General features: G+C 57.3%; 4 protein-coding genes across 4 annotated transcripts; 2 read left to right on the forward strand and 2 right to left on the reverse strand.

The window, feature by feature from the left end:
* Positions 1–1,948: 1,948 nt before the first annotated feature.
* On the reverse strand, positions 1,949–7,796 carry R3HCC1 (R3H domain and coiled-coil containing 1). The gene is made up of 8 exons (XM_088521496.1): positions 7,750–7,796; positions 7,418–7,546; positions 6,916–7,053; positions 5,557–6,715; positions 5,141–5,313; positions 4,644–4,714; positions 3,953–4,048; positions 1,949–2,133 (listed from the first exon to the last, which is right to left on the reverse strand). Exons 1-8 carry the CDS (start codon positions 7,794–7,796, stop codon positions 1,949–1,951), a joined length of 1,998 nt encoding a protein of 665 aa, XP_088377622.1.
* Positions 7,797–13,677: 5,881 nt separating this feature from the next.
* Positions 13,678–20,349, forward strand: SLC18A1 (solute carrier family 18 member A1). Its single transcript, XM_088521403.1, has 15 exons — positions 13,678–13,801; positions 14,549–14,915; positions 15,213–15,271; positions 15,386–15,469; positions 15,640–15,732; positions 16,005–16,094; positions 17,028–17,071; positions 17,170–17,230; positions 17,344–17,439; positions 18,713–18,791; positions 18,877–18,928; positions 19,329–19,392; positions 19,534–19,653; positions 19,828–19,961; positions 20,245–20,349. The coding sequence occupies exons 1-15, from the start codon at positions 13,678–13,680 to the stop codon at positions 20,347–20,349; spliced, it is 1,572 nt and encodes a 523-aa protein (XP_088377529.1).
* A 748-nt stretch (positions 20,350–21,097) lies between these two features.
* MAK16 (MAK16 homolog) lies at positions 21,098–24,141 on the forward strand. The gene is made up of 10 exons (XM_088521422.1): positions 21,098–21,143; positions 21,777–21,826; positions 21,900–22,009; positions 22,096–22,160; positions 22,291–22,442; positions 22,777–22,831; positions 22,914–22,988; positions 23,162–23,266; positions 23,567–23,623; positions 23,923–24,141. The coding sequence occupies exons 1-10, from the start codon at positions 21,129–21,131 to the stop codon at positions 24,130–24,132; spliced, it is 894 nt and encodes a 297-aa protein (XP_088377548.1). The 5' UTR covers positions 21,098–21,128; the 3' UTR covers positions 24,133–24,141.
* Positions 24,142–24,547: 406 nt separating this feature from the next.
* Positions 24,548–26,418, reverse strand: TTI2 (TELO2 interacting protein 2). Its single transcript, XM_088521497.1, has 7 exons — positions 26,231–26,418; positions 25,974–26,160; positions 25,785–25,877; positions 25,435–25,619; positions 25,218–25,361; positions 24,898–25,060; positions 24,548–24,642 (listed from the first exon to the last, which is right to left on the reverse strand). The coding sequence occupies exons 1-7, from the start codon at positions 26,416–26,418 to the stop codon at positions 24,562–24,564; spliced, it is 1,041 nt and encodes a 346-aa protein (XP_088377623.1). The 3' UTR covers positions 24,548–24,561.
* Positions 26,419–26,649: the final 231 nt, after the last annotated feature.

Below are 26,649 nucleotides of genomic sequence, written 5' to 3' on the forward strand. Positions count from 1 at the left end.
TTAGCAAGGTAAATTATTTTCCAAAGATGCCTTCCCTCCACTTGTAGGTGCTCGGACCACCGTGTGTCTCTCGTAACTCAAGGCCCTGCTCCTGAGGCAGCTTGGGGCAGGCTCAGCTCTGCTCGGCTCCAGGTCGTCACCGTTCCAGCCTCCGCCGTAGCGATTCCTCCCTTCACTTTGCAGCGCCGCCTTTATTCCCGCATGTAGGTCCAGGCTGCAGGACGTTTGGCTTTGTTTGGGTACCAGCAACCTCAATATGTCTTTACCATTCACTTTCTTCAAGGCCTTATTCCTGGTATCTTTAAGCTCTTTGACTCAGGCTTGAACGTACCATGGACGCAAACGCCTCCATTTGTGACACTGCTTCTTGAAAACAGCTATTCCTCAAAACTGCCACGCGATTGCTCCATTTTAGCAAATAAATACAGGAAAGGAACAACATGGGGGCAGCTTTTTCTGAGCAGAACAGTCTAACACGTAATTTAATGCTGCAGTGAAACTTTTCTATTCAATATTCCACTCCCAGCACAACCTCTTAAATGGAGCAGAACTGGTTTCTACGAGCGCATTAGAGCTCCACGAAGCTACAACTCCCTTAGACCATCTATACAGCTGCGTTGTAACATCTAGAAGACTTAGCACATCTCCTGGTGATGAGTCCCCTGGACTGTGAATTCCTTTATACAGTAAGCTATTCACCCCACAACTGTACGTACATCTAACTTCTACCTTTTAAGCTGGATATTCGCTCTGTCTTTTCTTTAAGGGATGAACAGAGTTAAGGCATTTTATCAGCCATGGTACCTTGCAGAGGTATCTTCGTGGCTTTCATCGTCAGGGATCGGACCCATGCTGTCACACCGCCTGTGTAAATTGCCTTTAAAAGGATTTCTACACTTGGTTCATTTGCAATGGTGCTACGTGTGCTCCTCTGTTTGTTTGAGGACACGCATTGCTACAGAGTTTCAGACACACATACTTGAATAAGACCCATTTTACCCAGAAAAATGTTTTGGTTTTTTTTTATGCCATTTGTGTATGTCCAGTCCATGACAGCTGAGGGCCTTGGTCACTTTCCTGGCACTAAAGCTGTTTTTACCCTTTACATAAGACTTGTACAAGCAGCTAAAATTAAATTAATTATAGCTGACCATTTTAATCTATAGGGGGGCTTGAAACCAGCTGTGTCTAACTTGTTCTCTCCACAACCTACCTCACAGGGATGTTGTGAGGCTTAAAGAATGCAGAAGTCTTTTGCTCATGTCTGTCAGAGTATTTCTGTGATTTATCCAGTGGCCCAGATGGTAGCACCTTGCAAAGGTTTTTAGCCTACTGTAAGTTGGAAAACTCCATTCTGTTCTCATGATGCAGGACTGTGCAGTGAAGAGGAGTCGGAGACGCGGCGGATGCTCCGTTGCTGCTGCAACGAGGCGCCTTGCAGCATCTCTTAACACAGGCTCTGTGCAAATCAAGCACCTGCCAAGTTCTAGTTTTCTTTTCCTAATCAGTGGATGACAACTCTCCTTACTACCCGTACACCACAGCAAGCCAGGCGCTTTATCAGTAGGTAAATAAGAAAAAGAAAACCCTGAAATTCGCTTGTATTTGATGGTAGTCAGTTTTGTGGGAAACTTTAACAAAAACATTACAACAAAGTAAGCATTAAACAATGCTCGGTTCTCGCTTACAGCTGAACTTTGGCCAACAACATACAACTCCCTTATCCTAGTGCATTTTTAAACCTTTTTTAAAGCAGTTTTCTTCTTGTGAGCAGCCCTGGCTCCTGCAAGAGCCACCCTGAGCTCCGTAAGGGTCTGTAACAGGAGCAGGGCCCGGGGCTCCCGCTCAACATCTCCCTCAACGTTGTCCCCTCGCCCCCCCGGGGAGCAAGGCCAGCACTAAAGCCCTAAGCGAACACCCCCGTGGCCATCGCTGCTCCTCGTGCAGTTTATGGGCTCCCCTGCGGCTCCGCGGGGGCCGGCGCGGGCGCCTCTTCCAGCTCGGCGCTGTCCGGCTCCGGCGCCGGCTCCGGGCCGCGCTGCCGCCGGTGCTTCAGCCCCAGCGCCCTGGTCACCAGCCTCCTGGCCACGGCCGTGTCCGTCTGCGGCCTCTCCTTGGCCAGCTGGAGCAGCTCTAGGGAGAAGCGGGAGACACCAGGAGGTTAGAGCTCGCTGGGGCTGCGCCTGCACCGCGGCAGAAGGGCTGGCTCTCCTGTTGTCTTTACCAAAGCAGCCCGGAATCACCACAGATCACCTCCCTCCCCAAAGCCGTCTTTGGATTTCTGTACAGCTCAGATTGCATCTTCCCCAGAAAACCTCACGCAGCAGGGACAGTTACACATGGACTTGGGTAGGAACGCGCTCCAGGCCTGTCCTAGATGGGAACAATCCCGCGGGGCGCTCGGGAGCAGCTTCGGAACCACTCGCAGCAAGTCCAGGCGCCGGGAGCAAGCGAAGGCAGCGGCGCCCTCGGCTCTGCCACGTGCGCCCTCAGCGCCGGCTCATTGGTTGAAAGCAGCAATAGAAAAAAAACTGCTTTTTAAAAAAAAAAAAAATGGCTAAATCTATCAGATGCTTTTGGGAAGCCCTTTCCCAGGAGTGACCAATAACCTCCGTTTTCTGGTAATCATCTGGCTTGGTACAACTTCGTCTTACAAGCAAGCCACTTTCCAAAACTTTACAGAATCCCAAACAGTCTGGATTTGGCTACTATATACTCATGTATCAGCAACTGTTTGCAAATTTATTATCCATTTAGCAATTTGGGCTTTGCTTGCTTTTTCAGAAGATTTATTACTAAAGGCAGCCCATCAGCAGCTTAAAGAAAAAGGAACAAACTCGAAGCATCCACAGCTTGGAAAATTAAACTGCCAATCTTTCTTGACAAAGCTCTTAAAGAAGAGACACTGTCAGCTAATTAAGATCCAAATTTGTGTTTAGGAAAAATGTGCTATTTTAACTGGATTCAAACAAATTTATATATAGGTTTCCCCAGGAGAAGTTTGCACCCTGATTCGTGAATGTGCCAGCAGGCTACAGCAAGAGAATCAGGAAGTGAGATATTGACTGAAAACAGATGTGAAGCAGTGCAAAAGCAATTCCTCAGTTTCTCCACATTCCATTGAAATCTAGCAATCTTAAAAACTCAGGAAATTCTAACTGTGACAGTGTCCCTTTAAATCATAATACTGAAATCTGTTTCAATTGCAATGTACTGTAGACAGAACAGTATCGTTGTATGTTTAGCAAAGTCTCTACTGCTACAAGACTCATGGCATTTCTTTACTGTGGCACGTATAACTGATTACAGTATGATTTTTCAAGGTAATAAAAGAAATAAAACAATGTTAATGGCTAAGCTTAACAGTTTTTTTTTCCTCCTTCATCTGACACTGAATCAAAACTATTATCAGCCACCAAATGCAACTGCTATTGATTTTGGTTCATCTATTATTAGTGCAGGGTAACAGAGCAGAGGACCTTTTGCTGGGCTGGTCTAGGGTCTTTGAGATGTCTCTGCCTTTACTCATTTCACTTAGACTTTACACAAGATAGCGCCATAGCAAAAACCAACTAATCTATAATGTAATCTCACTCTACAACTCTGTCTGTCATCAGATTTAGCTACACCAGGTATTCCTGCCTGCTGCAAACAGTTATTTCTTGCTGTCAGTGCAGAATGCAACATTACAGGTAAGTCCGTTCCAACACACTGCTGCTATGGAGTGGCTGAACCTACTGTTAAAAAAAATAAGCACCAGCAGGCTCTTCTTGAACTGCACAAATGACAACAGCGCACTGATCCGCAGTGCTAATAAAGCTATTTAAAATGAAGTAATAATGCTCCTTAATATGTATTTCTCCATTTAACTAGCCATCGTAACTGCCTGGGATACAGAAAATAGGCAAAACTGAGAGGAAGAAAAGAGGAAAAAAACAAACAGTTCTCTTACTTGGTCGCTGAAGGGCCTTAGTTTTAGACTGCCTTGTGGCATGGATCAATGGTCGGATCTTTAAAGACGGGTATCTTCGTCCCAGGGCTTGACAAGCTTTAAAGAACAAAGATTATTGAAGTTAACAGGCTGAACTGCGGTAGCTTTAACCATATAAAAATCAGTACAGGAGACATAACACCAAATAAATTGAGCTTAATCAGTACTAAACCAGATTAATTTAGTCTGGTCACCTCAGGGTTACATTGTGCATTCCTTGCACAGGAAAAGAGGCCCAGCAGAATATTAACAAGTTTTCAAAATTATGCATTATTGACCAAAGATGCAGAACGGAGCATGTGCCTTCAGCCTCCGCACACTCACAGGCTGCTGCACAAAGTTCTTTTGGGAATGCCCCGATCCGAGCGGCATCGGCACTCGGCGTCCCCGGGAGGCCACAAGCACCCCTGCATTTGCTGTATGCTCACAGGATGCTTCTCTCATTACAAAGGAGCATAATACAGATTAACTTCTAAGCAGGCAGCATAAATCAGAGTGGCTCTTCCTATGGAAAGCGTCCTCTTTATTACCCACGCCAATTAAAAACCTGCTGTTCTTGCAAAGCAGAGCTTGCACGCAGCAATTCCAGCTTCACGGGTCCTAAAAGCACTCGAGGCTCGAAGCGCACGCGGCCGCTGCCAGGGCTCCCTACCTGCTGTCACGCTGCAGAAGATGCCCAGGGCGTGCGTGTCATCAACCCACTGGATTTTGAACCCGCTCTCGCTAAAAACAGGAGAGAACAGTATTTATCAACAGGAGGAAAAGGTCACACAAGAAAACCTCTAAGCCGCCTACGCTTTTCAATGCATTACACCCATTTCACATGAGGAGAAAGAAAAAGAAACAGAAGTTAAATGTGCCCTTTTCAAAGTCATAATCTGTGATCCTCCTGTCCTCCTCAAGAACTGTTTGTCCTCTTCAGAAACTCTTAGCCAAAGTCAAATCTCAAGTCAAACCTTCCTCTGTGGAGAAAAAAATAAAAATCTGATAACCCACCAGTGGCAAATGTGAGTTTGGGAGCAGGGAATTTGAAGATTTTCCTGCAGTACAGAAAATAAATAAAATTGACTGCTTCAATTAGATGCATCGATTTACAACCCACATTCTGCTCACTTTCCCCAATGTGCTTGGGCTCAGAGAGACACTTACTGGAAGTCGGAGAATATTTCCATCAGGTGCTCCGTTTTCAGCGATGGGGAGAAGTCATAGATTTCTACTACGTGGCTGAAGTCGCCTTCGCTGAGCTGCGCTTCTCCGTAACTGGAATAATCAAAACTGATCTTCTCAACGCTTATGTCCTTCACAGTTAAATGAGCTGCAATCTGGGAAGATTGGGACACAACAGGGTTTATAAGGGCTCCTGTTCTGAACATTGCAGCACAGGCAGGGACTCACTTCACATAGAGACCCAGGCCCCATTCCATCCCCTCCGTGCCCCTCCTGTGCCGCGCTCTGGCCCCTGCTCCGGCCAGACGCAGACTCTCCTCCCACAGACCAATTTTTTAGGGCCAATCCCTCTTTCCCACAAAGCCGTTCCCTGCGGGAGCGCCGCGGCGAAGCAGTACCTCTTCCAAGAGCTCGGCGGTGCAGTCGTCCTCGAAGCCGTCCTCCTGCTCGTGCCCGGCCGCGCTCTCCTCGCCGGTGTCGCCCGCGGACACCCGCAGCTCGCGCCACAGCGCGTCGGCCAAGCCCGAGCGCTCCTCGTGCCCCTCTTCCAGCGCGGATCCCCTTCTCTCCGGGCTCGGCACGGGGGCATCCGTCTGGCTCTGGGTGTCGGGAGCGGACGGGTCCTCATTGTGGACAGCATCGGGCGCGCTCAGCTCCTGGGCTTCCAGGGTTTGCTCGTGTGGGGAGACCCGGGCGCAGTCTCGCCCTTGGGCTTCCCGTGCGGAAGGACTCGGGCTGCGCTCCGCCGCGCCGGCGCTCGCGTCCTGGCTCTGCTCCTCGGGCGCTGCCGGGTTCTCGCCGCTCTCCAGTATCTCGGCATCGGCGCAGCTCTTATCTTGGGCTTCCAGTGCCAGCAAGGCCGCCCCGGGCTCTGCTGCGGAGATGTCGGTGCTGCCGCCGCTGCCGCGTGACGGGGACGTGTCCTTGGTGCCAGTGCTGCTGCTTTGGTCTGGAGCTTGCGGCTGGCCCGGGGCTTCGTCCCCTTCCAGCTCAAGGGGATTGTCACAGCTCTTGGGCTCCTCTTCTGCTCCGCTCGGGCTCTCATCGTGTCTGGAATCAAGGGCTTCAGGGCAGTCTCCAGGCGGACCTTCCTGCCCGGGGATGTTGGTGCCATCGGCTGGCACTGAGGCATCCACGCAGCAGGCAGGACGCTCGGCATTTCCAGCCCCGTTCTCCTCCGAAACGGGCTCTTCACCAGCTTCTCCGGGCTCCTGCTCTTTGCCAAGGGCCGAGGAGACGCCACCGGCCGCTGCGTCGGCCTCCGCGCTGCCCTCGCGCTCGCCCGCTTCTCCCGGGGCTTCAGGGCAGAGCTGCGGCCTCGGGCCCCAGCCCCGCTCCGCTCTCCTGCGCATGGCCTTGGGCACGTAGAGCGCCTTGTCCGGCTTCCTGCGCGGCGGCCGCCGGATCCGCCCGGAGCCCACGCAGGCGCGGGACGCGTCGCCGGGCCCCTCGGCGCCCGCGCGCGGCCCGGGGGCTCGGCCTCCCCAGCCCCGCGTCGGGGGCGGCCGCGGCGGCCTCGCGGCGCCCGCGTTTTGCTCGCCAGCCTCCTCGGGCAGCCTAGGAGCAAGAGAGGAGAGGAGGTGCCAAAGGAGAGCAGCAAAACAGGGCTGAGGTGGGCAGAGGGCAGCGGATGGGAAGGAAGGAGCCTCTGTCCTCAGCGGAGGCTGCTCCTCAGAGCGGACACCCCTCCTGGCCAAGGGCACCTTGCGCTTTTGCAAAAACCCCAGAGGGAGAAGCGGGACGTGGCTGCTCCGTACCTTATGGCCGAGTGGCAGATGACCGTCCTCCTCCTCCATCCTTCGCCGACCGAGAAGCTGCTCAGCGCGGCCGCGTCCTCCACGGTGCGGTGGATCAGGTAGCGCAGGCGGCTGGACAGCGGCGGGAACAGGAGCACCCTGCAAGGGAGAGCGCGGGGGGCAGCGCGGGCCGGGGCGCCCCGTCCCGGGACCCCAAACCTGGGGGCCAACCGCCCCCGGGACGCACGCGGTGCCTCCGCACAGACGCATTTTAACGCGACCCTGATGCTTTTCCTTCGCGTTTAAGTGCAAAGCAGTAATAAAGTAAATATTGGAGTTCACTAGAAGAGGGCAGAGCAGCTACAGTCGGCAGCTCTGCCCCGCTCCCGTTTTGGGCCGTTTCAGGAGTTTCCAGGCGAGGGCCGCGCTCGGGTGGGACGCAGCAGCAGGGGCCGCACACGGGGATCCGCGGGGGAGGCCCGGGAGCCGCCGGGGCCACCGGGGCCACCGGGGCCGCGCTCACCTGCGCTGCTGCCCCCGCAGCGCGAAGTGCTCCAGCTCGGCCGCGATGCGGCCCACGAAGTCATCCTCGTTGGGCGACAGGAAGGGGCCGCCGGGGCCGCGCAGCGCCAGGGCGGCGGCGGGCGGGAACCTGCGGGGCGGCGGCGCCGCGTGGGTGCCGGGGCCGCGCGGGGCCTCCCCGCGTCCCGCGAGCGCCGCGTGCGGCTCCGCGCGCCCCCAGCGCGCCCGGCAGCCCCGTGCACCCGCCCACGCACCCCGTGCACCCGCCCACGCACCCCCTGCACCCCCCTGCACCCGCTGCACCTTCACTGCACCCCATTGCACCCCACAAACCTCCACTGCACCGCGTGCACCCCCGCTGCACGCCCCACTTCACCCATTGCACCCGCTGCACCCCCACTGCACCCGCTGCACCCCCATTGCACCCGCTGCACCTTCACCGCACCCCGTGCACCCCCCTGCACCCCCCATTGCACCCCCGAATCCCCCCGTGTCCCCCGCGCACCTGGTGCCGCCGCGCAGCTCCGCCCCGCTGCTGGTCCCGCTGCTGGTCCCGCTGCTGGTCCCGGTTCCCCCGCGCCAGGCCCGGGCGGCGCCGCGCAGCCGCGGCGGGCGGGGGCGGAAGGAGCCGCGGGCGGGCGGAAAGGGAAAAAAATAAACGTGATTTTTTTTTTTTTCCTTTTCTCCCCCAATAGGAGGATCCGACCGGCAGGGCCCGGGCCCTGAGTCCTCCTGCAGCCCCGACCAGGACAGAAATTCCCCTCTCTGCCCGGGGTCCCAGGGACCCCCTTGTCCTTCCCTGCGGAGCTGCCACCTCCCTGCGAGCTCCTTGCAAGGCCCCGGGCCGCGCTGCAGCGTCAAATGAGCCCAAACCGGGGGAAATCAGGACGGTGCTTGGACAAAAAAGGGGATCCCGACTCCTGCAGCCCCCAAAGCAGCAGCCCTGCGGGCACACGTGGCAACCCCCAGCTTTTAGTGCAGAAATTGCCACAAATGGTGCAGCGATGTCAAAGCAAACGGGTCACAGCGGCCTCCCGCCAACACGTGAGGTGGCACTGGGAGCAGCAGCTGCTCCAGAAACACTCCGGCTCCGGGAATGCTGCAGGATTAACCGTGCGCCCGTCCAAGTGCCCTCCTGGAGCCAGGGCCGCTCGCTTGCTGCCCCTACCACAACCGGACACGGATTTGAGCTAATTAAAGCATGGGGTGGGCAAGGAGAGACGTTCCTGTTGAACGGAGCCGGATGGGGAGACGCACAAGGGTTCCTGACGGCTCCAATGGGCAGTGTCCGGGGCTGAAACGTGGAGGTGGTTTTCCCAAGTGCTAAACCAGCTCCCCGGCTCCTCGGGATCTCATAGGAGGAGGAGGAGGGTGGGTGATTCCCCAGGCAGCCCAGGGCCCTGTCACACAGGCCATGGCCTCGATGTGTGCAGGAACGCGTGGATGTGCATCGTCCCTCGCGCCGGCAGGAACATTCCTCTCCATATCCTGTGTGCAGGATGCAAAGATGTGGGACCCAAGCTGCCGGACACACAACCAGAGGGTGTTCGGTGCCAGGAGGCACTAAAGCCCAGCAGAGGCCCAGACCACGAGCTCTTGGAGGGCTCGGGTCACCCATGCCGAGGCAGACGCCCTGTGGACAGAAACATTCCTAGAAATCACACTCGAGGCTTCACAGAATCCTTAAGGTTGGAAGGGACCTTTAGAGATCATCTAGGCATCCTCCCCCTTGCAGCTAAGGGAGGATCTCGCCTTGGCCACGACTTACATGGAAGCACACGCTCAAAGCTGGGGGGTGAGAAGGGATCCACCACAGCCTCCTATTTCTGGTCATTTCTCTCTAAGGTTCCGCTAATGTTTACTTATAGACAGCTTGGTTTCCTTTAGGAAAGCACTGCTAATCCCAGCGCCATAGCAAACGAGATACAGGCGGCGACCCTTTTCACAGGGTGACTCCTGCTGCCTGCTAAATTCCATCCTCTCTCCCAGGAAAGCGGTTCTGCTGTGTTGCATTATTAAACAGTTGCTATTACTTCCTTATCTAAGCAGCAATCATTTTTTTCAAGCAATCAAATAAGTACTGTTTTATACAGCACACGTATAATAAAATTCCAGTTTGGTGGCAGTTCAGCTTTAGGTTTTTGCATTCAAGTTCCTCAGCCATCCAGAAGCTGCCGTCTCTTTCCCTTCGCCTCTGGCTCCCCGAGTTGTATTTAGCATTTGCTACTCACCCATCTTGATTGCGTTCCCCACTTGGCATCAGAGAAGGAAAATTGCAGCCCACTTGAGGAAAGCAGCAGTGCCTGGGGTTTAACTCCTGGGTGCTTCTGACGAGTCATTTTTGAGCAGTGCTGGCTGGCGGGGCGCCACGTTTAGACTCATTGTCTTTAGACAAAGAGAAGAATGATATTTTCAGCTGCAGTTGCTTAATTGCAGTCAGAACAAAGATATGGACAAAAACTGTCCCAAAATAAGGCCTACATACTGCAATATTACCTGTTGCTTAGTAAAAATCAAGGCAGTCAGGAGAACCAAATTCCTAGCATGGAATTTCCTAAATGTCCCCAAGGAGCACTTGGCAGAAGGGCTGTGTGTTGCCCAAGCCCAGAACTGGGTTAGTTTGGGACACACATAGAGGGATAGTTGTTAAAGTCAGAAAAACATTCAGGAAGGAGAGGGGATCTGGATGGAGGAGATCCGTATAGAGTCCTAGGGGGCTATAGGGGGCCCTAGGGGGTCTCTACAGGTCTCTACAGGGTCTTATGGCATCCTATGGGGGTCTATGGGGTCTCTATGGGGTTTCTAGGGGCTCCTAGCTGTTCCTTATTGGATCTGTATGGGGCCTATAGGGTCCTAGGAGGTTATAGGGGGTCCTAGAAAATCTGTATGGAGTCCTAGGGGATTATAGGATGTCGTAGGGGGTCTCTATGGGTCTTTATGGACTGCTAGGGGGACCTATGGGGTCTCTATGGCATCTTTATAGGGTGTTAGGGGGTTCTATGGGATTTCTAGGGGGTCCTAGAGGCACCCTATGGCGTCCTAGGGTTCTCTATGGGGTCTTTGTGGAGTCCTATGGGGCTCTATGGGGTAGCTATGGCATCTCTATGGGGCCCTAGGGGGTCTCTGTTGAGTCTCTATGGGTCCCATGGGGTCCAAGGAGGTTATAGGGGGTCCTAGGGACTCTCTATGGGGCCCTAGGGGATCCTGTGGGCTTTCTAGGGGGTCCTAGAGGGCCCTATAGGGAGCTAGGGGATTATAGGGGGTCTTTGTGGAGTCCTGTGTTGTCCTATGTGTCTCTGTGGGGTCTCTATGGGGCAAAGAAAGCCCTATGGGTCTCTGTTGGGTCCTATGGGGTCTAAATGGGGTCCAGTGCAGTCTCTGTGGGGTCCTGTGGGTCTCTATGGATCTCTATGGAGTCTCTATGGGGCCTCTGGAGTCCTAGACGGTTATAGGGGATTCTATGGGGTCTCTATGAGTCTCTGTGGGGGCCTATGGGGTCTCTATGGGGTTTCTAGGGAGTCCTAGGGGATCTCTATAGGTCTCTATCAGGTCCTAAGAGGTACTAGGGGGTTTCTAGGGTGCCCTAGAAGGTTATAGAGGGTCCTAGGGGGTCTCTATAGGTCACTATGTGGTCCTAGGGGGACTTGTGTGGGTCTAAGGGGTCTCTAGGGGGTTTCTAGGGGGTCCTTGGGGGCCTCTATGGGGTCGTAGGGGGTCCTATAGGGGTGTGTAGGGGGTCCTGGATAGTCCTATTGGGCCCCATGGGGCCCTGTGTGGTCTCTGTGGGGTCTCTGCATGGCCTGTGGGTACAGGGGTGGTCTCTGTGGAGTCTCTGTGGAGTCCTGTGAGGCCCTATGTGTTCTCTAAGGGGTCAATGGGGTCCAACAGGAGGTCCTAGGGGATCTCTAAGGGTCTCTATGGGGTCCTAGGGGTTTATAGGGGGATTCCAGGGAGGCTCTATGGGATCTCTATGGGGTCTGTATGGGACACTCGGGTGTCCTGGTTTCCTGCAGGGCGGCCGGGTGCCAGGAGCAGTTCTGGGCTCGCGCGGCAGATGGTGGTGGTGCTGCACCGTGCTCCGCAGCGCCACAAAGCCACGTCCGGGCCTGCACGCGCGATCCCAGCTCCAAAACCCTGTCCAAAGGCTTCTACTCGCGCTGTATCGCGCAACCAGGGAATTCTGAGGTAGGACGTGCTCATCTGGCGTCAGTGACAACAGTTCCTGGCTGTGCAGAAGTCAGATAAATGGCCTCACCAGCAGATCGACCTGTCAGCAGAGAAAAGGTGAATATGGTCAGGGTTTATTTTCTCTCTATGCAGTAAAACTCTGCATCCTGAATGAGAGATAGTATCAAGTTTGGTGTAAAAGAAAGGGAGCTTCGTGCCAAAAGTTTAAGAAAGCAGAAGTTAGTGACTAAAAGAGATGATATTTTCAGCAGCATTTGCAGTTCCTTGATCATGCATGGATATAATTTTTTATCCAGACGCACGACAGCCCACTTTTAACTCTGGAAAACCTAAAAACCTGACCTGCATCGTGGATGAGGTAAAGGCAGTTTTGCCAGGGCCTTGAGGACAGACCTCAGTTTGTGAATCTGTGACATAAATATTTCGTATTCCTTTGGAGGCAGAGCTGCTCATGTTCTTTTCCTTCTGAGAATTACCAGGCACTTCTGAAAGGGCACTGGAGTAGCCATCAGATAAGACTGGCCACCAGCCACTGCAGAGTAGCCCAAGATCCAGACTATTACTTATTTTAAAGATCCATTTTCCGTGACCGACTGGCTGTTACTCATAAACTCCCAGGCACTGGGGTCAAGCAGAGCTGCAAACCATGCGGGAGAGGATGAAGCCCAGAGGTGCTTGGAGGAAGATGCGTTGATAAAAGCCTGGCGACGGGCGCAGGTAAACCTGCATCCTCGCCGCCGTGCCGCTGACGCAGGGCAGCGGCCGGCCCGGGCGAGCCTTGTTTGAGGTTCCAATTAAATCTCCGCGGAACATTCATATCCTCCGCTGATAAAAGGCAATAATAAATCCCCTCGGAGCAGCCGGTTCAGAGCGCAGCGCCGCAGCCGCCCGCAGCAGCCGCCGGCTCCTCGCCCTGCACGAGCGCTGGGGTAAGAGTTCATTTCGCTCTGCTCTCTGCAACGGGTTTGCACTGAGACGGGGGCAGCGCGGCTTGGGATTTAAACATGACCTTCATCTACTCTTTTTGTTTTAAATGCTACTTTCTCTCTTATCACTATCGCTGTGAAGGCAATCTATATGTGTATACATGTATCTTTATATATTCTCTTGCATCAGTTACGTTATTTGGAATGTCTTGGCTGGGACTTGGTGGTGCAGTGGGAAGCCACCCGTTTCCCAGCTCAGTGGCTTCTATGGCACTCATGTTAGAGGACGGGGGGTTTGGGAGGGCTGTGGGGTTGTTTTGTTTGTTTGTTTTCTATACCATCAATATATCCTCCCCTAAGGCTTTCGGAAAACCAGGAGTACAGGAGAAAGTGACAGTTTGGACTCAGCTTATTTCCTCCTGCCCCAGTCTCTGGGATACCTGTGGGCTGTTGGAATGTAAAGGGCTAATTTAACAAATTTGTGACTGATATTTTCAGTGTAACTTAGCAAGAAATCCTTTTCTTAGCCTCTCTTCATCACATATGTTAGGCTTTTAAGTCCTGTATCTGGCCATGACGTTTCAATTAGGTCAAATGAAAAGACAGGTAAAGTAAATGAATTTCCTTTGAGACCTAATTTAATCTCCAAAGAACAAACATGGAGTAACAGATCTAGAGATTACTATAGATAAGCTACTGGCTTGATTTGTGCTTTGAGTCCTCGCAAGAAGACTTAAACGATGCCTTGAAGCAGGGAGCAGATGTCTCAGGAGACTGGAAACGGGTTATAGAGCACTCCATCTCCTGACTACTTTTTCAAGTGCAGGGCTGACAAAACTACCCTCTTTGGCAGCAAATCGACCTCGAGAGCTGCTTTCCCAAGGGAGAAGCCCGGGCTGTGGGAGGTCATAACTCATATAAAACTTTGGGGATCCTGCGGTGAGTTTCCTGTCTTCCCCTGCTCCCTTACCCTGGCCAAAGAGCCTCTGAAATAAGACTCAAAGCCCATTAAAGACCAAAGCCTGTGGAGGAAATGGGAAGATTCCCGTTACCTGTGTTTCCCAGTGGACGTTTCTGCAGACCGTGTTCTTTAAAGGCTACCAGGGATCGTCGGCCTCGAGCAGCAGGAAGGGCCGGAGCTGCAGCCATGCCCTGGCCCGTGGAGAAGGTCTCGTGGCGCTGGCTGCGGGAGCGCAGGGAGTCCCGGGCGCTGGTGCTCGTGGTGGTGTTCGTGGCGCTGCTGCTGGACAACATGCTGCTCACGGTCGTGGGTATGTGACGTGTTTCCCATGTCCCTGCTCACGGCCGTGGGTACGTGGGGCCTTTCCCGTGTCCCTGCTCATGGCCGTGGGTACGTGGGGCCTTCCCGTGTCCCTGCTCACGGCCGTGGGTGCGTGGGGCCTTTCCCATGTCCCTGCTCACGGCCGTGGGTGCGTGGGGCCTTTCTCGTGTCCCTGCTCACGGCCATGGGTATGTGACATGTTTCCCGTGTCCCTGCTCACGGCCGTGGGTACGCGGGGCCTTTCCGTGTCCCTGCTCACGGCCGTGGGTATGTGACATGTTTCCTGTGTCCCTGCTCACGGCCGTGGGTACGTGGGACCTTTCCCGTGTCCCTGCTCATGGCCGTGGGTGCGTGGGGCCTTTCCTGTGTCCCTGCTCACGGCCATGGGTACGTGGGGCCTTCCCGTGTCCCTGCTCACGGCCGTGGGTGCGTGGGGCCTTTCTCGTGTCCCTGCTCACGGCCGTGGGTATGTGACATGTTTCCTGTGTCCCTGCTCACGGCCGTGGGGCCTTCCCGTGTCCCTGCTCATGGCCGTGGGTACGTGGGGCCTTTCCTGTGTCCCTGCTCACGGCCATGGGTATGCGGTGCCTTTCCCATGTCCCTGTAAGACTGGAAATGACTCGGGCCCATTGGGATGTTCCCGCGGGAGGTGGAACGCTCAGCTCAATTGTGCACCAAGCCCCTAAACTGACAAAAAAACCACTAACAAATCCCGTTCTTTCTTTCTTTTTCCTAGTACCGATCGTCCCCACCTTCCTTTATGCAACGGAATACGAAGGTGCTAACGGCTCTGCTACCCCGGATCCCGTGGAGGCTGCTCCTGTGCCCTCCAAGGCTCCCCCTTTCTCCTCCCTGTTCTCCTATTTTGACAACACAACCTTGACCGTCCTGGACGGTGCCGCCAACGGCACCGGGGAGCGGGCGGAGGCGACGGGGAGGAGCAGCCGGCCCGGCGCCCCGGGGAACGGCTCGGCGCCGCGGAGCGGCTGCCCACAGGGCAACGAGTTCCTCGCCGAGGAGAACGTGCGCGTGGGGCTGCTCTTCGCCTCCAAGGCGCTCGTGCAGCTCATGGTGAACCCCTTCGTGGGCCCCCTGACCAACAGGTATGTCGGAGACCGGCTTAGCCCGGCCACCTTCGTACCTTTGTACCGGGGTTTGGAGAACGCTCAGGTACGTCCTCGCTGCAGTCACTCGTGTTTCTATGTGCAACTATAACTTAAGCACAACAGCAAGGCACCGACTGACCCAAGCACCCTGTGAGCACACTTAACTGCACGCAGGTTGTGCCCATCAGGACGTGCCCACAGCAACATGTGCGCTAAGGCCAGGTAGCAACATCCAGATCTTGACCTAAACTGAGGAATCTTCTTTGAGTCCATGCCCTTTTTCCCCCTCTCCAGGATAGGATACCACATCCCCATGTTCACCGGCTTCCTCACCATGTTCCTCTCCACTGTCAGTGAGTATTTCCCTCTGCTCTGCCCTTCATGGCAGCCACGAGTGAGCAGGTAACTGAGGGTTTAACTCCATCCTACACGCGTGGGTCTGCCTGACGCTCTGTTTCTCTCCTCAGTGTTTGCTTTCTCGGGCACCTACACCTTGCTGTTCATTTCTCGGGCGCTCCAGGGCATCGGTTCATCGTTTTCATCGGTTGCAGGTGGGCGTTGGAGCTCGCTGCACGATGACACGTTCAGTCTCCGCTCCTGCCTTGCCTCACGAGCAGGGGCAGAGCGCGCTGAGCCCTCGAGCACATAAACGACAAGAAACACCCGGGAGGGTTTCCGAGAGGTGCCCCATGCCCACAGAGCCCCGTTGTGTCTGTGCCAGGCCTGGGCATGCTGGCCAGCGTGTACACGGAGGACGCGGAGCGCGGCAACGCCATGGGCATCGCCCTGGGAGGCCTGGCCTTGGGCGTGCTCAGTGAGTAGATGTGTTTCACCAGGGCATTTACAGCAGGAGCATCTCCAGCTCCTGGCTGGCCATGACCCGCTGCTTTCCGTACGCTCAGCTCGCGCTCCACAGCCTCATCCCGCTGCTCCCGGCACCTTCTCCTGGGACTGTCCCGGCCTGAACGTGATTCAGCGTTTTGTGCAATCGGGGGGTTCATAAAACCCAGGATATCGATGCCCGTGGGTGCTGACGGCAGTGCCCAGCACCACTGCCCTGTGACAAAGCTCTTCTCTCCCTTGCAGTCGGGGCCCCCTTCGGCAGCGTCATGTACGAATTCGTCGGGAAATCGTCCCCCTTTCTGATCCTGGCATTCTTAGCCCTGCTGGACGGAGGTGAGAAGCCAAATGCTCTAATCCACCTGAAAAGAAAATGCCCATGAAAAGATTAAATATGTCTGTCCGAGGGGCAGGGCTTGTGTGAAGGAAGAGGCAGATTAATGCGAAACGGGTGATACCATCATTATCAGTTATTCCAACTGTTATTGCTAAATTACATTTTTTCCATCACCAGAGGCATGACACAGCAACATACTGGGAATAAGTCCCTCATTACTTAATAAATGACTTGATTGCTTTAAGTAAGGCTGAATAGCATGTGCAGTAAAGCTCTTTGAACTGCATATTCTGCACAAAAGCACCCTTCTCACAGGGTGTAATCTCTTTGCCGTAGCCACGTATGAATTGGGCTTTGCCGGGGTAAATGGTGGGTTTTGTTCACTCCTAGATTGCTGTTTTACAAACACAGGTCATGACGGCTTTCAGCATGTAGTACCAACTTTACAGATAGCGGGAATGTGTATTTTTAGAGGGAATTATTAAGCTAATTGAACTATAGTCCAAGTTAGTATCTTTGCCTGGACGCAGTGTACGACATCTTTAGTGAAGCAGGTAAGAGCCTTTGGAAAGGGCAGCGCAGTTTCCCCCGCATTGTTTCCCACATGTAATTCCCGTCCTGCTCCGGCCGTGGCTCCCTGGCAGGCACCAGCAGCAACGTTTGCCTCTTGGCCACCTCCTGCCTTGCCGAAGCGCCTCCTGCACAGTCGCCGGCTCCTGCTTCCACTGAAGTCAACGGGAATTTTGCTGCAAACCTCCGTGGAAGCAGCGCAGGGACCCGGCTCCCTCCCTGCCCGTTGGGATGATGTCCCACAGGCAGTTACTGCATCCCTGAGGGCTCCGTCGGGGAATGGGGTCCTGCTGAAGGGAAACGTGGATCCAAGCGCTGCCGCCTTAAGGAATAAGTAAATAACAGTGTTTTTTTCCTTGTAGCTTTACAGCTGTGCATACTGCAGCCCTCCCGGGTCTCCCCCGAGGTGAGTAGGAATCCAGGCGATCCTGCGAACGGAGCAGGCCTGGACTCCCTGTGCAGAGGGAGGACAAGTGCCCTTGTCAACGTGCCCTTGTCCCACAGAGCAGCAGGGGCACCCCGCTGCTCACCCTGCTGCGGGACCCCTACATCCTGGTGGCCGCAGGTACGTGGGGCGTCTGCGCCCGCTCCTCCCGGCGTCGCCGCGTGGGGACACCCGCTCGTGGCATCCGCCGCGCGGGGAGGAAGGGGTGACACTTCTCCATGTGCTCCCGCCAGGAGCCCTGTGCTTCGCCAACGCGGGGGTGGCCATGCTGGAGCCCACGCTGCCCATCTGGATGATGCAGAGCATGTGCTCCCCGAGGTGGCAGCTCGGTACGTGCCCCGCGCCGCGCGCCGCGCCGCGTCCAGCAGCGCCCGGCTCTGTCCACGTCCTGCTTTGGCAGCACCAGGGGCATTAAATGATCTCCCCAGGCCCATTTGCTCTGTTTCTAAAAGGAAATATGCGCTCCCAGGCTGCATATTGCTCCAATTCCAGCGGAAATGTCCTCAGCAGGTGCTATGCAATGTGCTTTCCCTCCGTTATTGCGAAAATTGCGTAGGATCTGCCTCCCCACGACAGCAATAACGGAGGAGGAAAGTCTGCTCCACGCCGGGCCTGTTGGACCCCGTGCCCTGCAGGGCAGATAGGCGTGCTGTGCCGGGGAGGAGCCGTGCACGGATTCTGCAGGGGCAGCTCGCAGGAAAAGGAGGCCATTTGGAGAGTCCCGCGGAGGGCAGGACGGCACACGCTGATCGCCAGCTGCCTGGGAAATGCGCTGTGGAGATTGCGTTGTGTTTGCAGGGATAATCAAACTAATTGCTCTAAAATCCAATTGGCTGAGGAATGGCCTGGGGGATGCCCTGGGCCACACTTAGTCCCCAAATTGAATTGCAAGCAGGGAGCAGCAAGGCTGAGAAGGCAACTAATGGAGTTACTGCTCAGGCAGGCAGGAGCCGCCGTTTAGATACGGGAAAAAACAGATAAATTTGCTCATTAGGTAGCTCTGATCTGGGAATAACTTGGATTTATAAAACTCAAGCAAAAGTCACCAACCTAAAGAACAATTATAAGCTCAAGGGGCTTCTTTATTTCCATGCTTCGGTTTGCCTGCTGCCATAACTCTGGAAGAAACCAAAAGAGCTCGGACTAAACCCTCAAGATTAACTGTGTTTTGTAGCTGTTAAAGAGAGGAAAGAAAACTAAACATAAATTAGCGTGGTTCAATAAGGAAGTTGCCTTAGTGAAACAGAGCTAATCAGCTTTATTTATAGTCTCTGGGAGAGCATATTAAAAATAAACAACTGGTAAATTAGCAGGCAGTTCAAATATTTAATTTTGACTACATGAGGATCCCTAAGCGTTTTATTTCAGCACCAATGTTATCCCTCAATTCTGGGAGCAAAGATGAAGACAAGGGGAGAAAGGTGGAAGGGGAAGAATCTGCCACAAGAGAAGGACGAGCTGATCAAAGCAGCGGGAACAAAAAGTTCTGCCTTTAGTTGCTGCTTGTCCCACCTCATTCTTGATGATCTCCTGTATCTGCTTGAGGAGATATGGAGTGTGCATCAGTGTGGAGGGACTGTGCACTGCTTTCTCCCGCCTCAGGGATGGCGTTCCTTCCTGCCAGCGTATCCTACCTCATCGGCACCAACCTCTTTGGGGCCCTGGCGCACAGGATGGGGCGGTAAGGGGAAAGCCGCGGGCCAGCCGCGTGTGTCCGCGCGGTCCCCTGCGCCTGCTGTGCTGACCGCCCTGTGCTGGCTCCGCAGGTGGCTCTGCGCCCTCGTCGGGATGGTGCTGGTGGGAATCAGCCTCCTCTGCGTAAGTCGTGAGGACACCAGGAGGGCAGGGGCCGGCGGGCGGACAGGACAGTTTACGAAGCGTTTATGAACGTCCTGTGTTTACAGCAGTTGGGGTGCTTGGGGGGTTCCCTTTTCCTGCTCCCTGGCACCTGACACAGGATACAGGTTTTATGGTTAACACATTCAGCTAAACGAAATGCTCCGCGGTGCCTCCCTAGATCCCTCACAGCGCCACGCGGGAAGGCAGCGGCTAGGAGCAGGGAAACCTTCCCCTTGCAGCTCCTGACGGCGCCGCGAGGCTGATCCCAAGCCGATGCCCAGGGCTGCTCTGTGCCTCCCGGGTCCGTGTGGCACTCACAGGCCTTGCTGAAACCCAGGGCTTCCGCCCTCATCCCCACCTGCCCTCTCTCCTCCCAAAGGTGCCTCTGGCCACGACCATCTACGGGCTGATTGCCCCCAATGGCGGGCTCGGCTTCGCCATAGGTGAGTGGCAGAGCGCGGGTCGAGCGCGGATTGAACGCGGATCGGACGTGGAGCAGACGCGGATCAAGCGCGGATCCAACATGGATTGGACACAGCCCGCGGGGCAGGCGCCGGCTCACGAGGCCGCTCTCGCTCCGGCAGGAATGGTGGACTCCTCCATGATGCCCATCATGGGCTACCTGGTGGACCTGCGCCACACGTCGGTGTACGGCAGTGTCTACGCCATCGCCGACGTCGCCTTCTGCGTCGGCTTCGCGCTCGGTACGGGTGATCCTGACCCCTACCACGATCCATGCAGGGTCCCTCACTCCTTCCCTCCTTCTCCTCCACGCCGCGTCCTCGGGAAGCGACGAGCGCTGAGCCAGGGATCACAGCGGGCTCCAAAGGCGCCTTTCGCTCCGTCATCGGAGCTGTTTTTAATTCCCAAAAATGCAGGTCCGTCTGCAGGAGGTGCGATTGTCCGCGCTATTGGATTTCCTTGGCTGATGGTCATCATAGGAGTCATCAACATCACCTACGCGCCTCTGTGCTGGTGCCTGCGCAGCCCTCCGGCTAAAGAGGAGAAGATTGTGAGTGTAAAGCACAGGGAATCCTCCTTTCTGTGTGTGTGTGTGTGTGGAACTAGAACAAATTTGCCTGGGATTGTCCTTGTCCTTCCCCTTTTGGGGTCTACTCTGCCCTCAACAAGGGGACAGAACATTTGGACCACACAGAACGGCTTGGCGCTGTGGTCCTTCCAGGCTGTATTCCCTGGGCAAAAAGTGTTGACTGCTTTGGATTTCCGTGGCAACGTCCACATGAATTATTAACTACCGCTTTTACTAAAGCAGGCTTTTTCTCTCCTTTGCATAGGCAATTTTAAGCCAGGAATGCCCCATGCGAACCAAAAGTCACCCCACGCGGAGGGATTTCCCTCTCACCGACGGCAGCGACGGGGAGGCAGGAAACGCAGAATAGGGAGCGCGAAGCCGAGTGCCCTGGCGCTCAGCACGGAACCTGCGGCCGCAGGAACCCCGGCTGCGTCCGTCACCTCTTGGCCACGCGATCCGGGAAGATTAAGGGAAAAAGCGCCGGGATTTGGGAGCTCCACGGGGTTACCCTGCCTGTCATTTGCTGTGTGACAGAGACGGGAAAAGCCCCGGGAGGGCATCTTCCCAGCTGCATCCTAAGGGATAACATCAGCATCTCTCCCAGGGGGTCTCTGTGACATTTCTTAACCTCTTTAAACTGCTACCTGCTCTTAGAAGAAAAGCACTGGAAAAAACCACCGCAGACCCAGCGGCTTTGAGGGCTTCATCCCCGGGACGCTGCTAATCCCCCGCATGAACCCTGCCTGCAACAACCACCCGTCTCCGCCGCCACCAGCCTGCCAACAAACATGTCCGTACAGCGCTAAGGTGCTCCGTGTGCACCCGAGCACTGGGGAGAAAAAGGGAAAAAACGAAAACCGCTGGGTGCGCGCTGCCATTCACAGGCTGTTTATGGTGGGCGTCTCCTCTACCATTCAATAAATTGATTCATTAACATCATTCATTAATTAACACGCCGTTGCTCGGTGGTTTAATCGCCGTTTTGCCGTTATTTGACCCAAACTACCGCCGCGTCACAGGCGCCTCCCACCCGCGCCCCCCCGGGGCGGCGCGGCCGCCATGTTGTCGCGCCCGCCGCGCTCTCGCGAGAGCCGCCTCGCCCCGCCCCTTCCGGTGATGGCGGCGCGCTGAGGCGCGGGTCTCGCCATGCACTCGGACGACGTGAGTGGCGCCGGGTTGTTTCGGTCGCGTCCGCCGCGGGCCGCCGGCTGCGTCGCAGCCAATGGGAGCCCGCGCCGGCCTTGAGTCGGTTGCGTCCGGCCGGGGCGCTCCCCCCCCGCCCCTCCGGGGACACCCACGTGGGGGCGGCGAGAGCCCGGGGGGCACAAATGAACCCGGGGGGGCACAAATGAACCCGGGGGGGCAAATCGCAAATTTACCCGGGGAGGGGGGGCAAATTTACCCAGGAGGGCGGGGCTGAACCCCGGCTAGGGGCAAATACACCTGGGAGGGGGCTTTGACATGGGACTGGGGACAAATATGCGTGGGAGGCTTTGAAATGGGGTACGGAGCAAATATACCCAGGGCGAGGGGAATCGAAGTGGGATTTGGGGCAAAAGTACCCGGGGGGAGGTGGGACTGCACTGGGATCTAGGGGTAAATAGACCTGGGGGGGGGCTTTGAAATGGGATAGGGGGCAAATATAGCCCGGGAGGGGGCAGATGTGCCCGGGGAGGGGTATTATGTGTGGGAGAAAAGTGAATATTGGAGTGGGGGGGATGCACGCGGGGGGTGATCCCGTGCGCTATCCCGGGTGGGAGGCGGGGGCTGCGGTGCCAGGCCCTGCGCTCGCAGGTGGTGTGGAGCACGCTCGGCAACAGGCAGTTCTGCTCCTACAAGATCAGGTGAGTGGCGGGGCCGGGGCTGGGGCGGCTCCGACGGGGCTCCGCGGGCTCCGGCTCCAGCTCCCCTTTGCAGGACGAAAACGCAGAGCTTCTGCCGCAATGAGTACAACATCACGGGGCTGTGCAACCGCTCGTCCTGCCCGCTGGCCAACAGCCAGTACGCGACCGTGCGCGAGGAGAAGGGTGAGCGGCCGCGGCGCCGCGCGGGCCCGTCCCGACGGCGGCAGCGCGCGGGCGGCCCCGCCGCGCTCACGGCGCCCTCTCCGCAGGCCGCTGCTACCTGTACATGAAGACCATCGAGCGCGCGGCCTTTCCGCGGCGCCTCTGGGAGCGGGTGAGTCGGCGGCGGGGGCTCCAGGGCCGCGGGGGCTCCGGGGCTGCGGGGGCTCCGGGGCCGCGGGGGCTCCGGGGCGGGCGCTGTCCCGCCGCCCTCGGCAGCGCGAGCCCCATCCCGGCCCCCGCAGGTGCTGCTGAGCAGGAACTACGAGAAGGCGCTGGAGGAGATCGACGAGAACCTCATCTACTGGCCGCGCTTCATCCGGCACAAGTGCAAGCAGCGCTTCACCAAGATCACGCAGTACCTCATCCGCATCCGCAAGCTGACGCTCAAGCGACAGTGAGCGACACCTTTCCCCCCTCTGCTTCCCGGCGCTCCGGGGGATGCGGTCGTGTCCGTTCGGCTTCCCAAGCCCCTGCCCCTCTGCTGAGCTGCAGTCGCTGGCTGTGTTCAAACCCTTCCCGACTGCAGGAATTTGCTCTAGCGGTTTTCCTCGTGGTGGGAAGCTTTGGTGGTCCTGGTAATGAACCCAGGATACGCAGATGGACTTGAACTAGTGGCACTCGCTCTTCTAAGGATGCAGCCGCTTCCGCGAGGCCGGTTGTTGTCCCGAGGGAGCGCCGGGTCGCGCGAGGCCGGACGCTCCGTTAACCGCCCGCGTTGTTCCCTGCAGGAGGAAGCTCGTTCCTTTGAGCAGGAAGATTGAAAGGCGGGAGAAGAGGAGAGAGGTAACGCGGTTCTTCCATGTGGGCTCTCCGGTGGCCCCTGTGTCTCTAAAACAACTGACCCGGCTCCTCTTTGGTTTGCCAGGAGAAAGCCCTGGTAGCTGCTCAGCTGGACAACGCCATCGAAAAGGAATTGCTGGAGAGGCTGAAACAGGCTACCGTAAGGATCACTGCCCTGCTCTACCATCCATGGGAGCACGTGCTGGGGAATTAGGGAAGGGGCTGGGGCACAAGTTCAGCGTGGTCCAATGCTGCCTCCGCGCAGGGCTTTAGATAGTCCTGTTACCCACAGCTGCTCGTCTGGCATGACCTGATCCACGTTTTCCTTTGCAGTACGGAGACATCTACAACTTCCCCATCCACGCTTTCGACAAAGCTCTGCAGCAACAGGACGCAGAGAGCGACTCCGACGTGGAGAAGGAAGAGGAGGAAGAGGAGGTAACGTTCCCGGCGTTCCCGGCCTCGTGCAGCCCCTTCGTGTGCCGGGAGGCCAGGCCGAGAGCAGCGGGTTGGGGATGTGAACTGCGGAAAAGCGCCCGTGTGCCAGGGAATGACGAGTGTCCCTGTCCCTGCGCGCGGCTCCTGCTGGCGGGTGCGTGGTCAGGAGCAGAGACCCTCGTGCTCACGTATTGGGAGCGTTTATGCCCCGTAATTCTCTCTTAACCCTAATTCCTCGGTGGGTACCGACAGCGTCGTGTGTTCAGTGCAAACCCCCTCCCTTCTGATTATTTCTTGCAGGACGCGGATAAGAGGGAGTTTGTGGAAGCCGATGACAGCGAGCTGAGTGATTTCGAGGTAGGGGAAGCACTGGGTATCCCCCATAAGCTACGTGGAAGGAGCCTTCACCAGGCTGGTGTCTGGTGATGGGCTCAGAGCCAGTGCAATGGCCTTCGAGGCCATTATATATATATCAGCGACACTGGTGATATATATATATCATATATATCAGTGATACTGGTGGCCACATTGCTGGGAGCCAGGAACCAAGCAACGGAGCTGGCTGCACCCGTCGCATTGCACAGAGCGGAGGTTTAGGCACATTCCCTGCTTTTGACCCTACCACAAACATTAAATCTCTTCTCTTGCTCACTCAGGACATGGATAAGTTGGAGACAAGCAGTGAGGAAGAGCAGGAAGACAAGTCCTCAAGCGAGGAAGAGGAGAAGGAGAGAGAGAAGAAAGCCGCTCGCTCCAAATCCAAAGGGAAAACTCCTTTGAAAGGTCCAGCCAGGAAAAAACGACCCTACATTGAAATAGAGTATGAAGAAGAAACAGAGCCAGCTGCTAAAACAAAAACGACCTGATTCTTTCCTGGACTTGCATTTTGTACTGAACGACAAGACCCCCAGCTCTGTCACTAAAATCACTCCAGCTTCCCCCTGTCTGAGCAAAAAACAGCTACCCCCATGAGATTAAAAACTGTCTCCAAGATGAGAAGAGTTTCTGTCCCACCCCTGGGAAACTGCAGTGAGTTTGTGCAGCTCCTGCCTGAGCTGCAGTTCGGTGAAGACGACGACCCATCTGCAGCTCCATGAGGCTGAGCCTAGAAGGAACCTGGACAGGGGACACCAGTGCTTTACTCTAATGCTGGGAAGGCCCGGGTGTGATGAGGGATACACAGGTACCCTGTTTGTGGGGGTACAGGGCTAACAGAGAGGAGGACAAAGATGTCACCTTTAAATAAAAAAGTATTTTACTGTACAAGAGCAGGAGAGCGTGGGCGCAGCCCTGCCTCACGTGTCCTCCCGCACCTTCCTGATGCACTCCCGAACGCGGCCCTCCTCGCAGCTCTCGTACACCCCTTCCAGCAGCACCTGAAACAGGGAGAGCGGCGGCTCGCAGCGCCTGGGCACAGGCAGGTTGAGGAAGTTTCCTCCTCCCCACTGCGCGTTGCAGGAGAACGATACAGAACACAGTATCTGCTGGTAGGGGACGGGGTAGGTGTCAAGTACAGTCGTGGCTGGGAGCGCCGCTTCGGGAACGGTGTTGGGCTGAGGGAGCAGCTGGGCTCCCGCGTGCCCCACAGGGAGGGCAGCAGCTTGAGGGGCGCTGCTGGGGTCAGCGCTCACCTTCACCCGCCCCTCGGAGCACCGGTCGAGCAGCACGAGGCACTCGGTGGCTCCCTGCAGCAGGGCGGTTCTCACGGGCTCCGGGGTCGGGCCCTGGTCCGTGTGGACGTCCCAGAGCATCTTCAGCAGCGCCGGGAGGAGCACGGGGAGCCTGCAGGGCATCCTGCATGGGGAAAAGCCGGGTGCTCCTTAGTTTAGTGCTCTGCAAGCTGGGGAAGGCCCAGCCTCGCTGGGAACATCCTGGCTCATGGAGCGCGGCCGGGGCTGCCTGCTCCTCGGCCCAGGGCTTCCTGCTTCCCAGTTTTGCCCCCGGGCGGTACCTGGGCCAGGCGTGCTCTATGGCACAGCGCAGCGTCTCCAGGATGGCCAGCCGAGCCTCCTCGCGGGGGCCGTCGCAGACCTCCAGGTAGCCCAGGATGACCCGCTCGAGCCTCTTGAGGTGGCGGCACACGTGGATGCCCAGCCTGGAGCGCCGGCGGCAGCGTGAGGAGGGCGCGCGCCCAGGACGAGGAGGAGGAGGAAGGCCTGGCAACTCACCTGCCAACGAAGGCGGGCAGGGCGCGCGCGTAGACGCGCCGCAGCGGCAGCCGGTGCTCGGCCTCCATGTGCGTGAGCAGCAGGCGCAGGACCTCGTCGCAGGGCGCGGGCGGCCGGGCCTCCCGCTGCCGCCGCCGGGCGCCCTCCAGCACGGGCAGCAGGTCCAGCAGGCAGAGCAGCACCGCCTGCTTCGGACGGGACCAGGGCAGCGCCAGCCCCGCCGCGAGGGCCTGCGGCCTCCGCCTCAAACGTGAGCGATCCTCCCTCCCCCGGGACGCCTGCAGGATCTAGTTATCCCATCTCTCCGCAAGCGGCAGGGCCGGCACGGACCTCGCTGGAGCAGGGCTTACCTCGATGAGCGGGGCCTCGCGCGAGTACAGGTGGTTGTAGAGGGCATGGAACACCACCTGCGCCCGGTTGTACTGGCACAGGTCAGCGGCCGGCTGCAAGGACACGCGGTTATTCGCGTGCACCGCAATGCTATTCGAACGCGCCGCACGCCGCAGCGCAGCCCTCGCGGCTCGCCCGGCCGCGCTCACCACGTTGCGGACGATGTGGTGCAGGCAGCGCACGCCCAGCAGCTTGTTCTGCTCCTCGTGGTCGTCCGAGAAGAGCAGCGCCGCGGGCAGGACGGCCTCGAGGTGCGGGCCGAGCGCGGGCCGCCCGACGCGGAGCAGCGCGCGGGAGAACACGAGCTTGGTGGCCGGGCGCCGCTTCCACGCGTCCCTGCGGGGCGGCCGGGTCAGCACGGGCGCGGGGGCAGCTCCGCGCCGCGGGGGGCGGCGGGCGCGCGCACCTCGTGAGCTCGGGCCGCAGGAGCCGCGTGGCGGCGCCCAGGAACGCGGCGGCCTCGGCCTCCTCGGCCGCCTCGAGGCGCTCGAGCAGCGCCCGCAGCGCCGCGTCCCGCGCGGCCGGGCCCGGGCCCTCCGCGAGCAGCGGCTCCAGCAGCGCCGCCAGCGCCGGGGCGGCCGCGGGCTCCGCCATCGCCGCGGCGGGAACGCGCCGAGGGCGGAGCGCGCTGCGGGGCGTGGCGTCCGCTGCATACATTAGCATGCTTAATAAGGGCGGTCTCGCCGGCGGCGCGGGGGCAGCGCGGGGATGGCGGGGGCGCTGCGGCACCGGGACGGCGCGGGGGGTGTCGGCGCATTCGGTGGGTTCGGCGGGGCCGGGGGTCCCTCCTCGCCGTGAGCGCAAGGCGGGCGGCGCGGCGGGGTG

The sequence above is a fragment of the Tinamus guttatus genome, unplaced genomic scaffold (assembly GCF_059628265.1).
Source record: "Tinamus guttatus ecotype Peru unplaced genomic scaffold, ASM5962826v1 Tinamus_guttatus_pri_ptg000123l, whole genome shotgun sequence".
NCBI classification, from domain to species: Eukaryota; Metazoa; Chordata; class Aves; order Tinamiformes; family Tinamidae; genus Tinamus; species Tinamus guttatus.